The 14,074-nt window shown below is 44.7% G+C and overlaps 1 protein-coding gene across 1 annotated transcript; it reads right to left on the reverse strand.

The window, feature by feature from the left end:
• Positions 1 to 4,724: 4,724 nt before the first annotated feature.
• On the reverse strand, positions 4,725 to 13,387 carry Eif3f (eukaryotic translation initiation factor 3 subunit F). Its single transcript, XM_059269117.1, has 8 exons — positions 12,917 to 13,387; positions 8,301 to 8,371; positions 8,056 to 8,135; positions 7,608 to 7,745; positions 6,074 to 6,165; positions 5,577 to 5,713; positions 5,382 to 5,495; positions 4,725 to 4,935 (listed from the first exon to the last, which is right to left on the reverse strand). Exons 1-8 carry the CDS (start codon positions 13,293 to 13,295, stop codon positions 4,858 to 4,860), a joined length of 1,089 nt encoding a protein of 362 aa, XP_059125100.1. The 5' UTR covers positions 13,296 to 13,387; the 3' UTR covers positions 4,725 to 4,857.
• Positions 13,388 to 14,074: the final 687 nt, after the last annotated feature.

Below are 14,074 nucleotides of genomic sequence, written 5' to 3' on the forward strand. Positions count from 1 at the left end.
AGGACTAGACTTCCTTAAACAGGGGGTAGACTAGAGAATCTATGAGGATTTTAGGGGACAGTATATCCTGAGAAGGCCAGAGGTTGGGATAAATTTGGCATATGATCCCAGGGAAACTACAACCTATTTAATGTATAACTTTTGGGGGGTTATTGGAGACTGAACCCAAGGCCTTCTGCATGTTAGGAACATTCCCTACCACTGAGCTACATCCCCAGCCCTCTATTTTACTTCTATGGACTTAAGCAAGAAAATGATCTTCAGTAAATTCCAACTAAGGTGCCAGCTGCCCCAACTCTAAGTTAACAGTCTAATAGTGCCCAAGGGATCTGTATTAGAAAAGAATAGAATGGAGTCTCTGGAAAGCTATGTGGACCTCAGATTTGGAGGCCAGGCCTTACTGTCTGTAGTAAAGTACTCATATGTGGAAACAGAATTCATGTTTGAGTCACTGGACCCAGGAGAGCATGACACTGAGCTATCAAGACCCAGGACTAACACTGCCTGCTGTAATTTGGGATATCACTCAAATATCCACTCCGGCTGTAAACTTGGTGATATATGTTTTATCAGTTCATCGGCCATAGACCACTAATTCACTGCATGATGACAAAGGTCATAGGTAAACTATATGAACAGGCAATTGAGGCTCCATGGCATGTACCCTGCTTCCTCACCTCAGATTGTCAACTTTATATATGTGAGAGTGTTTCCCACCACAATTGCTATAGGAAGAAAAAAAAAATCTGACTCTGGCGTATTGGTGGTTTGTCTCGATATAGTGGTAAGAATCAAAACCAAACTGCAAGTACACTACATTCTCAATTGCAATTGGTTCTATAAGCTCTCAGGTGAGTGGAGAGGGACCCCCCCCCCCCCCCCCCGACAGAGGGGTAGTACTCTTGGCCATCAACTTTACAAGTACAGAGCTAAGAATCCATGTGTTCCACTGGGCAATGGAGAAGGAGTTGACTGGCTGATAGCGGCCTGCATGGAGCAAGGCCAGATACAAGCCTGGGGAAAAGGAATGTGGGTGGACTAATGGGAATGGTACCAGGTGCTATAGGTCTGTTTCTCAGGTCAGTGGCCACAGAAAGCATCTATTGTGAAAAATATACTCAATGACCAATTTGTAGATGCAAGCTTGTTGTGGCAACCCCGCCGATCTCTTTGACATATACAACTTTGCTCAAGTCTGTTGCATGTGCTTTCAGTGGTCCCAAAGTATGTTCCTCACCCAGATGAATTACTACATCCAAACTGATGGCTTGTATTTTCGGCTAACTCTAACCTTAATCCCTTAGATTCCAAATAAAGCAATTTTACCAAGATCTCTAGACACAGCCCTATCTCATACCTCCAATCTTCAGAATGTGGCAAAAGCCTAATATTTACTGCCCCAAACTCTAGTACCATATAGAAGGGCCAGGTTCCTTAATAGGGGCCCCAAAGCCATATACTAGCTCTGTACTTCTCCTTGCCCAGGTATTTCTCACTGGCGTGGTCAAGACAATGCTGGAGCTACTCCTGGGCATATCAGCCTCATGAGTTCTGTACAGAGGGGCTTAGGTTGTAATATGCATTGTGGTCTGGTTGGAAGGGGAGTAGGCCCTAGATTTACTTTGTTTCCTATTCAAGTTTTGAAGTAGATTACATGTCTACTTGGAGTATTTTTGGATACTTTGGTGTCATCATTATGTGGCTCTCTGGTGGCTAAGGTGTGTCTCCTGAAGGCTTGGCCACTCATTTCACACTATCTTGGCATCTCCTAAACATAAGGCACTTTTCCTGGGCAACCTTAGAAAACTGCTTAGGCACTGAGAACTGGTAGTCATAGGCTTTTGAATTATGTAAACATGCCCTCTAGTGGTCACAACTATGAAAGTCCATTAAAACAATGCAACTGGTAAGCCCATCATAGGCAGGACTAATGCCATAGGATGGAGAGACCATGATAGAGCTGACAACTACCACCAGGGGACAGAACCTAAGTATAGAGCTAGCAAATGCCAACAAGACAGAACAGATCATTTTGAGACATAAGGACCAAGATGAATCATACTAATCAAGGGACAAGCAGGTATAGCCTAGATACTACCATAGCAACTGCTCTCCCTCCTGGGAGATAACATTGGGGGTCAGAGCTTGCATTACTGAGTGTGCCCTGTCTAATACAAGCCAGCCACTGAGAGCAGCAACTGCACATACTTCCACCAATATTCTGTGCATTACTATCATGTATTTTAATGTACACCATGACAATCTATTACAGATACCACTTTAACTTTTTTCATTTTATCTTTTAGCCCTTCTATAATCAATATACAGGGCACGGTCTCATTCTTAACTACACAGTATTGCATTTTATATCATAAAATTACTCATCTGCTGAGTAATTACTCATAAAACTACTCATTTGGGTTGATAAAATCTTTATGCTAATAGAGCCAGATATAATTATTTATGTACTATATTATCAAAATCAAACCAGTCTATCTGCAGGATATATGTGAGTATATGCATACACATGAATTCCCAGATTAATTTGATAAATATAAATACAAAATGCTGCAACACAGGCTATCCCTGCCAGAGATGCATGTCTATGTCATGCTTACCCTTCTCTGGCTATCAATTGCTAGCCATTCACAGAACAGAAAACATGATAGATTTTTGTAATAGAGATCAAGTATCTTTCCTTTGTGTGTGTGTGTGTGTGTGTGTGTGTGTGTAGGAGTGTGAACTGTTTGTATCTTGACACCCAGTAGATGATTGGCCTTTGAAAAACTGGTTGTAGGGCTGGGTGTGATGGCATATGCCTTTGATCTCAGCACTTGAGAGGCCAAGACAGGTAGGTAGGTCTCTGTGAGTTTGAGACCAGCCTGTTCTACACAATGAGTTCCGGGACAGTCAGAGCAAATAATTAAGTCCCCATCTCAAAAAACAAAAACAAAACAATGAACTGGTTGTGAGAATTCTGTGTCAAGAATATTAGGTCTTTGGTAGGAATTTCAAATATTTCTCCAGCTTTACACTTGCACTATTTATATATGTATTTTACCAGTTATTTTTAAGGGGTTATAGGATATCAATCTTTAAAAATAGCTTTGGATTCTCAGTGCTTAGGAAGTTCTTCCTCATCGATCATTAAGAATACTCTACTGGAATGCCTAGTGTTTTTTTTTTTTGTTTTTTTTTTTTTTGGTTTTTCGAGACAGGGTTTCTCTGTGTAGCTTTGCGCCTTTTCCTGGAACTCACTTGGTAGCCCAGGCTGGCCTCCAACTCACAGAGATCCGCCTGGCTCTGCCTCCCGAGTGCTGGGATTAAAGGCGTGCGCCACCACCGCCCGGCCATGCCTGGTGTTTTTAAGTCAGTACATTTTGCTGTGGTCACATAGTTCTGAAACAGTAGAAATTTTCTCCGCAGAAATTGTTTTGGGAGACATTTTATTTTCCCATATAAACGTTTAGAAACAGCTTGTCCAGTTAAATTACCTTTGCATTTTACTGGAATTGTGACAAACAGTAATTTACCTCAGGGAAAACTTTCATTTTCATCTAAGACTATGCTGTCTTTATGTAGTTGCCTCTGAGTTTCTCATTAGCATTCCATTTGCTGTCTTGGGTTTTTTAATATTATCTGATGCAGTTCAGGCAGGTGTCACAGGCATACACAGCTGAGGATAAGTTTCAACTTCTTCCCTGGTTTGGATTACAGGTGTGCACCCAATTTTATGAAGTGCTGGGGATCAAACCCCCACCTTCCAGAGTTTCATGCACCCTAGGCATTCTACTGAGCTACAACCCCAGGCTTCTCATTAGCATTTTAGTTTTCTTCCACCTTATCAACTAGACAACATTAAAAAACAAAAACCCTCTTTTCCACATTATTTTCAATGTATTTTCTCTCATTTAAACATATTGTCTATTAAGTCTAGAACCAAGCTAGGCGATAATGAAAAACACACTAACATCATCAATTCGTATTTGGCTCTATTTAGAAGCATTAACCTGCTGCTAGCCTTCACACTAGATCAGTCACTAGCCTGCACTTGCTTCTACTTGCCCACCTCCCTCTACCTCTAATGTGACCAACCACTACTGTGATTTTTTTTTAAGCTCATCATTCTTTGGCTTTTTGGTTTGTTTAGGTACATACATATCATACACATGTCTGTATGAGGACACTTTTCCAGATCAAATAGTCTGGTAAAGCAGATACTCCTCACCATGGAGATGGACTCATGGGTCCCAGGTCTCAAGTGTGTGCCATCCTTTGTCTTCTGTTCTGGCTCACTAGCATATCTCCAAGTCCTTCCATACTGTACACAAGGCAACCCCGTGGCCTGCCATCCAGGTAAGATGCTATGAAGCCCGTGGCCTGCCATCCAGGTAAGGTGCTATGGAGGAAAAAAATGATAAACAAAAACACAAAGCCATGGGGGGGAAAAAAAACAACTATAAACAATTTTGGAGATTCCATTTGCTATGATTCTAAGAGTTAGAAAAAGAAAAAAATGTGACTGTAAAGCCATTGATTGTGCCAAGAAGGTCTAGTATGGTGCTGGGTGAAGCAAACAGCCTGGGCTGTGGGTGCACCTACTGCTGATGAGTCATGCCAACACATAACCAGCTTCTCCCTACAGTGCCCACTCCCTGGCTTCTGTATGAGCTCAAGAACACTTTTCTTTCTCCCAGCCAACAATAAAGTCACATCAGATAAAGTTCATTTACAAAAGGTAGGCTATGTTTATTAGGAGTCCCAAGTAGTTGACTGAGTCATTGTGACTCAAGACCACAAAGAAACCCTTTGCCTCCACTTCAGTCTGACCAGCACCAGTGTCTCTTGGGGGCTCATTCACAGGTTGACAAGTTTCTCATTGAGGGCAATCTGTGACTGGGTGAGATTGGCCAGGTAGGTCACCATCAGCAGGTCCTGAAAGACAAAGGAAAACAGTGAATGGAAAGGGGACAGACAGGCTGGCACTGGCCAGCTTCACTGTGGACACTGGCTGTGCAGAGTCCAAATGACAGTTGGGCCAGACTCAGCATGGGTTGAAGGTGCAAACCAGGAAGGTAATGTGCTTGTGAACACTATCCTCTCTACTGATGCTTATAGAATAGGGACTGTAATGGAGACTTGTGGAGTATGGGTGTGTGTGTCCTGTGAACACAGATGGGAAAAATTAGAAATTGTCTTTGTTGCCTTGAATTTTAGCAGGTCTTCTACCTGAGTCTAGTTAACAAGTCATGGCAATACCAGTAGCACTTCAGACAAGCACTTAGAGGAGGAGATCCCCTGAACACACTATACTGCCTCCACCCTGGACTGTGTAGCAGCCTTCCTCTACCCAACTTCCAGGGTCCAGCCATGGCACTCACATTGATGTTGCTGTTGAGCATGGTCTCAAAGTCATCAGGAACTATCTTGGGTACTTGATTGACCAGGCTCATCAGGAAGCGGCCTACAGTGTTGTCAGCAGACACTTTTCCAGACTGAGCACAGAACAGACTCGGTGAGGCACTGTTAGGTACTGTCTCGTCAGCCCTCCCTCGCTTTCCCTCCCCGCTTCTCACCAGCACATCCTCAGCATACTGCAATACTGTGCTTAGAGCATCCTGGATGCGAGCTGAGGCTCCTCCCACTTGCTGTAGGTCACTTGAGAGTCCAATCACCCGGTTGGGGCTAAAACACGTCTTCATGATGAGGTCAACTGTGGGAGTGTGGGGCAGGCAGTAAGAGACAACAGAGAAAACAGCCATGACAAGAGGTTATTAACCACCTACTAACTCTCTCCACCCTCTCTGAATGCAGTCAGCTCCCCAAATCCCTGCTCTCCACTCACTCTTTCTCTGGAGAGCTCAGTTCTTCCATCTGGCATTATATAGAGATTATGTGGCCTGTGAGACTGACAATTTCCTACCCTGAACAACCCTCAACTTCTAGTTAGCATGAACCTGGATCAGTGTTCTTTAAGCTACCTAAGCCCTTCATCTTTGTCACAGAGAACCAGCTCCCTCCCCTGAATAAGCCTGGGGTCTCTAGGGGTGTAGAGTGGGGGAAGGAAACTCACCTCCAATGCGTTCAGTGTCATAATACGCATACTTCACGGTGAGAGGTGTGAACATCACTCCCATGGTCCTCCCAGGGACACCCATTAAAGTGCTGGGGAAGGAGGAGAAAAAGGTAAAGAGATGCCTTGGGAGCAGTCTGCATGGCTAGACTAGGGTGGGAAAGCAGTCACAAAGGTAATACCTTGCACTTGAGAAGGCCAGGACTGTCCTAGAACTATCTAGAAAACTTTCCTGTTCCTCCTTGGCCTGGCCCCTTATAGGATGACTTCATACACCATAATGCCAGCAATGGAGACAGGACTCTGGATGTTCCTGGCTGCCTAGACATCCATCTTCAGGGAAAACAGACACACCAGAGCAGTCCTTTTCTGGGCCTGAGCCTCTTATCACCAAAGACCAAACTGACTTATGCCCCAAACCACTGGACTTGGTGCTAGAAGTAACTTCACTAAAATTGTGTTTACTATTTCAACTCCGTATTTTCATTTGAGTTTTAAAGAGGCTGAATTTGTCGAGACTAAGAAGGGGGTGAAGTGGAAGGCTCTGCATATCAACAGGCTCAAGCTGTAGTAATAACTCTTCCCTCCTCAGCTGCTAAAGCCTTCCCTGCAAGCCCTGACAAATGGTGGTGTAGCTGTTGGCAAGCTGTGTGTGAACACTGCAATGTTATCATCTAAAAGTCTACGTAAGCCCAGCTTAAAAGATGTGTCCCAAACAAGGCTAGCATCCTCTACTTTATAAATACTGTGCAACTAACTTCTAGGAATAATGAATGTGCTGGTTAGGGTTTTTATTTTTTATTTTTGTCTATCTGACATAAGCTAGGGTTATCTGGAAAGAAGAACTTCGATTTTGTCACTAGACTGGCCTGTAGGCAAGTCTGTGGGGGCATTTTCTTGATGGATGATTGATGTGGGTGGTGGTGGTCCTGGGTGAAGACCCAGGACCTGGGTGAAGACCCAGGACCTGGGTCCTGGGTTGAGACTGCTTTAGAAGAAAGTAGTCTCAACAAGCCAGGGAACAGGAAGTAGGCAACAGTACTCTGGTTTTGCTTTAGGTTCCTGCCCTGACTTCCCTCAATGACAGACTGTGACCTACAGGGTAAGATAAGCCCTTTCCTTCCCAAGTTGGTTTTGGTCAGTTTTATCACAGCAACAGAAAGCAAACGAAACAATGAAAAACTAAAGGTAATTCAGAACAGCCATGAAAAAGGTCACATGAGGACCATGATAAACACACCACGTGGGGACTGTCCCAGAAAGATGACAAATGAAACACGGTGGTTTGCTCATGCACCAAAGGCACTACCATTTGGAATGGTCACACGCAACAAGTCCTCCAGTTTAAGTAGGATCAGAGAGTGTAAATTAGGGGTCAGACTTGCTTCAGAAACTTCTCTAATGACAGCTGTCAAAAGAGGAATCAAGTTCCTGAAGAGACAATGTGTGCAGAATTAGACTTGAGTGGGGTAGGAGTGGGGTGTCATCCAGGCATAATGGGTCACCTTAAATGCCCCTATTGCCCAGGACTCACCTAACATAAGCCTTGATGCTCATGCGCCCATTCTGGAGACCTGTGTCCACAGTGAGGTGAATGGGGTTTGGGGCCTCTCGGCTGTAGTACTCATGGATCAGCACTGAATGTTCTGTGATGTCATGGCCTGTCGCATACCTGGAAAACAGAGCAGTTGTAGGTGCACAATGCCTGATGCCAATACCAAAGACAACAGTGGCATGGATGTCTCTGGGGTCCTGACACTACGTCGGCAGTAATTAACAGTGTTAACAAACTTTGCAATAACAAAAGATATCAGTGAAAATAAATATTCTTGCCTTTATAGGATCAGAATTATCATCAAAATACCGAATTTATAGGCTCAAGCTTTGAATACTCTCTGAAAGGTGAGACAGGATCTAGTCCGAGGACAAACAAGGCTGGCCCTCAATGAAGACTTTCCATCCACCCACTCCCATCAACTTACCAGCCTAGGATGAGCTCATTTGGGGAGACTTTTTTGTGCAATTCATACATATTCTTAGCAAACTCCATGTCAACAGCCACCTAAGAGAGAAGTCAGGAGAGGAAGTTAAGAAGCTAGAAGTACACATTAAAACTGAATAGGAAGGAGCACCCCCACCAGATGAAGAGGCCCAGGGGGCCGGGAGGGAAGCCAGCAGATGAATGGCCATGAACTGCACAGGGGAGGCTGAAGTCCACTCAACTCACTTCATCTTCTGACTCATTGTGTGGCACTGAAAAGCAGTTGGTGACTTCCACTGAGTGCTTGTCAACAGTTCCTGGTAAAGAGAGAATGGCCAGGTGTTACATAATCCTGGGATCCCACAGGCAATGACTACCTTTTTCTTTCTCTTTTTTTGTTTTTGGAGTCAGTCCTTTGTAACTACAGATGAACAAGAACTTCTGAGCCTCATGTCTCTACCACCCAAGTGCTAGGATTACAGATGTGCACCACCACACCTGGTTTATGTGGTGCTGGGGACTGAAATCAGTGCTTCGTGCACAGTAGGCAAGTACTCTATCAACTGAGTGGTAGCTCCAGCTCCTAGTTTTAAAATGCTTTTGGAGGTCTCCTCAAGCCAACAAACATGAAGCCAACACATTAGCCCCAAGTTCAGCATCAACAGAACCAGTATTTTCCAGAGACCTCAAACTCTGCAGTGACCTTCAACTCTTCCTTCTATCACCAAATAGGGTTAAGTCTTCCTTTACAATATTTTCCACTACCAGCCCTTCCCCATAATACCCACTCTTCACTCTCTAGAGCAGCGGTTCTCAACCTTCCTAATGCTGTGACTTTCCTTCATGTTGTGGTGACCTCAGCCATAAAATTATTTTTGTTGCTACTTCACAACTGTCATTTTGCTACTGTTATGAACTACAATGTAAATATGTTTTTCAACGGCTTTCGGTGACCCCTGTGAAAATGTCATTCAACCCCCAAAGGGTTCCTACGGCTCTAGAGTTTCTCCCTGTATGTTAACCTGCACAGCTCACTGAAGACAGACTGCCAATAGAACAGCCTAATGTCACTGTATACAGTTGTCAGAGTTACTTGGACCTCCCTTTGGACCAGCTTATCTCACCTCTCTACCTGCGGATCAACATCATCGTTTGTGTTCTGATATCCTCACATTAGTTCCTGGATCTCACTGAGCCATGGGTCCCAACTTTAGTCTCTTATAATGTGCTGGCACCTCCCCGCAAGCTCCCCCGCACCCTATTATAACACGTCCCTGCTGGTGGTTTAATTTGTCTGCTAGTGCTATGGTTCTGTTTTCTGAACCATGTTCTTAAACCCACAGGTACACGTTCTCACCTGATCACTCATCCCCATCTGATCAGCATGACTACTTCCTCCATTTCAGAGCCTTTTTGCCTCAGGGTCTCCACGGCAGCAGTCTCTTCTGGTTTTCTCCCTTCTCTTCCTAATCTGTCGGCTCTTCCTCTGACACCTCAGGTTTTCAGCATTCCTAGTGTTCCTAGTTTTTGCTCTATGTTCCTTTTCTAGGTCAAGTCCTGACCCAGAAACATTTCAGCTAATAAACGCTTACTTGCCCAATCTCTTGTGCATTATTTATGGCTTTTTTGCTACAAAGGCAGAGTTGAGTAGCTGTTACAGGCTGCACACAAAGCTAAAAATATTCCCTGACTTTTTTTTTTTTTTTTTAAAACACAGCTGCCAATCCCTATGGTAGGTGATTTTTGTCCACTTTTATGATTTCAGTTACTTCTTATCTTCTGGTGGCTGACACATACTGTCCACATCTCTTTACATTCTCTTCACTTGTTGTTAAATTCTGTCTTTATTTTACATTGATTGATTGTGGGTGAGCATGTGCAACTGCTGACCTGTGGAGGTCAGAGGACAATCTGCAGGAGTTCATTTTCTCCTTCCACCACATGAGTTCCAGGAATGAAAAGAAGGTCAGGCTTGTGAACCATCTCGGCAGCCTTTCTCACTCAATTTCCCTAACTCGACAAGTCCACTGCCACACTCCATGGCATCTCAGAAGGAATATACACCAAGCCAAGTCAAAGTCCATAGTTCCCTTCTTTTATGCACAACTGAAGACCTAGAAATCACTCTCTAATGCTGCTCTCCTGACCATGCCATGCCCTCCATCTCTACTTCCTACCTTTGAATTCGCCACCCCTCTGTGCCCCGACTTCTCAAGTGCTTTTACTTTACTAGAACGCCCTCAATCTGTTGTCTAGGCCCAGCTCAGGTCTACTACTCTCCCAAAGCAGCCACATTCTCTAATTCCTCCTTGTCCCCCAGCTGCTCAAGAGCCTCCCACTGAGATGAGACTGCAACACTCTCAGCTAGCTCCCTGTGACTCCTGCCCCAGAGGCTGGTGCCCAGAACCACTGGGAGCAACCCTCTCACAAGCTGGGAATGCTGACCTCTTCAGACAGTGGACTTGCCAAGAGCGTTCTTAAAATATGTTTACTTCTCAACAGTGATACAGTTTAGAACCATTACATAAAGTGAAAGCAAATTTCTCAGTTTTCAAATTCCCGGCACGTTATTTTTTTTGAAATTCAGGGATAAAAGGTTAGCATTCCCAAGTATTATCAGGAATTTCAAACTTATGGAATTTAAAGGATATCTTTATAAAGATGCTCTATAATTTGAATAGCTAAAGTTTTTGTTTAAAGGATGAAGGACACTAAGTTTAGTAGTGCTCACAAAGAATTATAACCCGTGGGTATATTCACTGAAAACAATTTAAAAGTCAGGTCTTATTGTAAAATATAAAATTCTAAGTTCAGGTCTTGCTCCTTTGGGAATCACATGTGGACACTGGCCATTTAAGGACTTATTCCACACTGAAAATGTTACACCTTACCATGATCTTTCATATCTCTTCTGTGACTCCTTCACAGTAGTGAAGTAGTTAAGTCTCTGTATTTCCACAGGACACCCTGCTAGCAGAACAGGCATCACATCTACAGTACAGGGACCATGTTTCCCTCTTGGGTTTAAGGTTACAACAGTGTTCCTTTGACTAATTTTGAATTCTAAGTACCTAACAGTTTTATGGTGCATGAAAGTCACTAATGATTTCATTTAGTCAAACAAAATCTTTTACAAAGTCATGTCAACCTATGAAAAGCCCAAGCTCCTACAAAGCACATACTGCTTCATTTGTTTTTCTATCAACAACTCAACTGCTTTGTAGCAGTGGGAGCACCGAGCAGAATTCTGTCTGATAGAGAATCTATAGACTACAGCTGCCTCCCTAAGATAAACAGCGTGAAACACAAACCTTGGGTAGACACGGAGTCCTCTAGTTAACCAGCTCCAGAGACTGGAAATTAGACAGCCTAAGTATTTGTCAAGTGATGAAAACATTTGTAGCTATAGAAGCTCACAGTAGGGCAGTTACAGAATACTAACACACCGGGAGAGGTTAAAAATAAAGGGAAGTTAGGATTATTCTTGTGGAAACGAAATAAAATGGAGAGAATGGAAGATACTTGTGGCGAAGGAAATGCAAGTGTGTTTTGATGAGAGACAATGTATCAACTGTAAGTTTCTGTAAAGTGCTACACTGTCAAAGAAATGTATGGTGGGGCCTCCTATGTAGTAGAGGGTGACCAATAGCTGCTGTACCTGAGGTGTGCCAGCCATTAGTTGCTTTCTGTAATAATTTCATTCTCATAAAAACTGTCTGCTAAAGAAGCCCCCCAAAGAACTAGATCTCTGGTGATTTGTCCCAAGACACAAAGCTAATAATTGCTGGAGTCTGACTACATATCCTGTCCTCTTTGTGTACTTGAATGGTCTTCCACAGTGCAAGAACTGCTACCAATAAGAGAGAAATGATGGATATAACTAGAATGGACTGCCAGTGTTTAAAAGCTGTCACGAAGCAGGGTGTAAGCAAGTCTGACAGGACCAGCAGTTCCCAGAGAGAGAAATGTATTCAACAGTCTTCAGTGCTTTTCAGTTTTACAAACCAGTTTAACATAAACTACTTCCCCAAATCTGTAACACAGGCAAAGAAAAGACTACTTTTTTTTTTCTTTTGGAGACAGGGTTTCTCTGTGTAGTTTTTGGTGCCTGTCCTGGATCTCGCTCTGTAGACCAAGCTGGCCTTGAACTCACAGAGATCCGCCTGGCTCTGCCTCCTGAGTGCTGGGATTAAAGGTGTGCACTACCGCCGCCCGATGACTACTCTTCATTTTAAGGTTGCTTGTAAACAGTTAATATCATCGTTTGTGTCCAAATGGAATTGAGGTGGGGGCAGAAATTTGGACCTGAGCACACACAGGTTTTATTCCACTAGAAACTGGTATGAGGGAGGTTCTTGGGACTGAACGTCTGTCTGCCTTAAAAGTTCAGGAGAACAAAGTATTATATATCCGGAATAGGTTTTGAACAAACCTGGTTTTTTGTTGAATTGGGGAAAGCTTCTGACACATCCTCTTCCCCTACATGTGGTGGAAGTGATGGTCAGTCAGTGGATAAGAGGGGAAATGTGGGTACTGTGATTAAAAGGCAAGAACTTTAAACTTCTTGCTGGCATTTGAGTTCATTTTTGGCAACATGCACTCTCCGTACTTCGCTGATAGGAATATAAAATAACTTGTAGATCAATTGCCACAAACTACTCAATAGCTCATACCTACTCCTTGCACATTTCTGTCGCTCAACATAACAGTAATTCAGCAGGATTCAAGTCACTTGGGAAAGCAAGCCACATCAAGAAGGTGCAAAAGAGAAACAGGTTAAGAGTTCAAAGGCGATGGAACGAGAGGAAATAGAGCAGGGGGGAGATGAACGGGAAGAAAACACTCTTTTCTCCAGCACTCACCCAGCAGGGTTCCGATAACCCGGGCAGCTCCCTCGTTGCGTCGCTCGTAGCTGTCCACGATGGAGGCCAAAATGACCGGGTGTAGCCTGACCACGCGGCCGCCGGGGAAAGGCCCCGGGAGGGCGGGCCCGGGCTGCGAGGGTGCCGGCGTCTGCGCAGGGGCCGGCGTGGAGGCCGGTGTCTGGCCCGGTGCGGCAGGCGTAGCTGCCGCAGGGTCGGAGGACGAGGCGGGCGCCGGGGCCGCAGCGGGAGCAGCAGCCGGCGCCGGAGCTGGCGTGGGCGCTGTCGGGGCTGAAGTCGGGGCTGCGGTGGCGGCCGGCGCCGGGGCTGTGGCCACAGTAGCAGGAGGGACACTTGGCGGTACGGCTGGGGATGCCATCTTTCCGAGAAAGAGGGAGCCCAAGGCGGAAGGGCGTGAGTTGGGCAGTATTAGGAACTTGGTTGGTTGAGTTTGTATCACGTGAGTCAGCTCTTGATGACTATTGGGTACTGGAATATCCGGCTGGTGGTTTTAGTGAGCTGTGTGCGCTTTAATTTCCGTCCGATACGCACTCTGTGAGGAGCAGGCCAAAGTAGTTCCTAGTAACTTTGGGACCGCCTGTGTGTGTGGCGGGGGAGGGGGCGGGGGAGAGAAACAACTAGCAATCTACACAATTGCCACCAGATGGCGGTACAGAGTAGGGTAAAGGTCTCAATTCTTGTTTTAGACTTAAATTGGATATTAAATGTCAAAGTGACTTTTAAAGGGGCTTCCTTCCTTCCTTCCTTCCTTCCTTCCTTCCTTCCTTCCTTCCTTCCTTCCTTCCTTCCTTCCTTCCTTCCTTCCTTCCTTCCTTCCTTCCTTCCTTCCTTCCCTCCCTCCCTCCCTCCCTCCCTCCCTCCCTCCCTCCCTTTGCTTATTTTTGAAGTCAGGGTCTACTCTGCAGTCCGTGCTGGCTGGAGTTCACTATATAGGTCAAGCTGGCCCTGAATTCACCCCAACCTCCTTGCCTTAGCTTCCTGAATTATATTATAGGCATGAACCATCATGCCAGGCTAACAGTGCTTTCTTTGTGATGGCTTCATAAGGTGTCACTAGGGAGGTATATTCATTCAACAATTTAAGTGCTTAATATACACCAGACACTCTGTAGGTGCTTGGGTAGATCAGTGAACCAA

This window comes from Peromyscus eremicus, chromosome 1 (assembly GCF_949786415.1).
Source record: "Peromyscus eremicus chromosome 1, PerEre_H2_v1, whole genome shotgun sequence".
NCBI lineage: Eukaryota > Metazoa > Chordata > Mammalia > Rodentia > Cricetidae > Peromyscus > Peromyscus eremicus.

Excerpts from the sequence above, each read along its gene's own strand:
- Eif3f (XM_059269117.1), bottom strand. The coding sequence starts at position 13,295 with ATGGCATCCCCAGCCGTACCGCCAAGTGTCCCTCCTGCTACTGTGGCC. Across the intron at positions 7,746-8,055 it reads AATGAGCTCATCCTAGGCTG|GTATGCGACAGGCCATGACA; the intron begins GTAAGTTGATGG and ends TCTGTTTTCCAG. Across the intron at positions 5,496-5,576 it reads AGTATGCTGAGGATGTGCTG|TCTGGAAAAGTGTCTGCTGA; the intron begins GTGAGAAGCGGG and ends TTCTGTGCTCAG.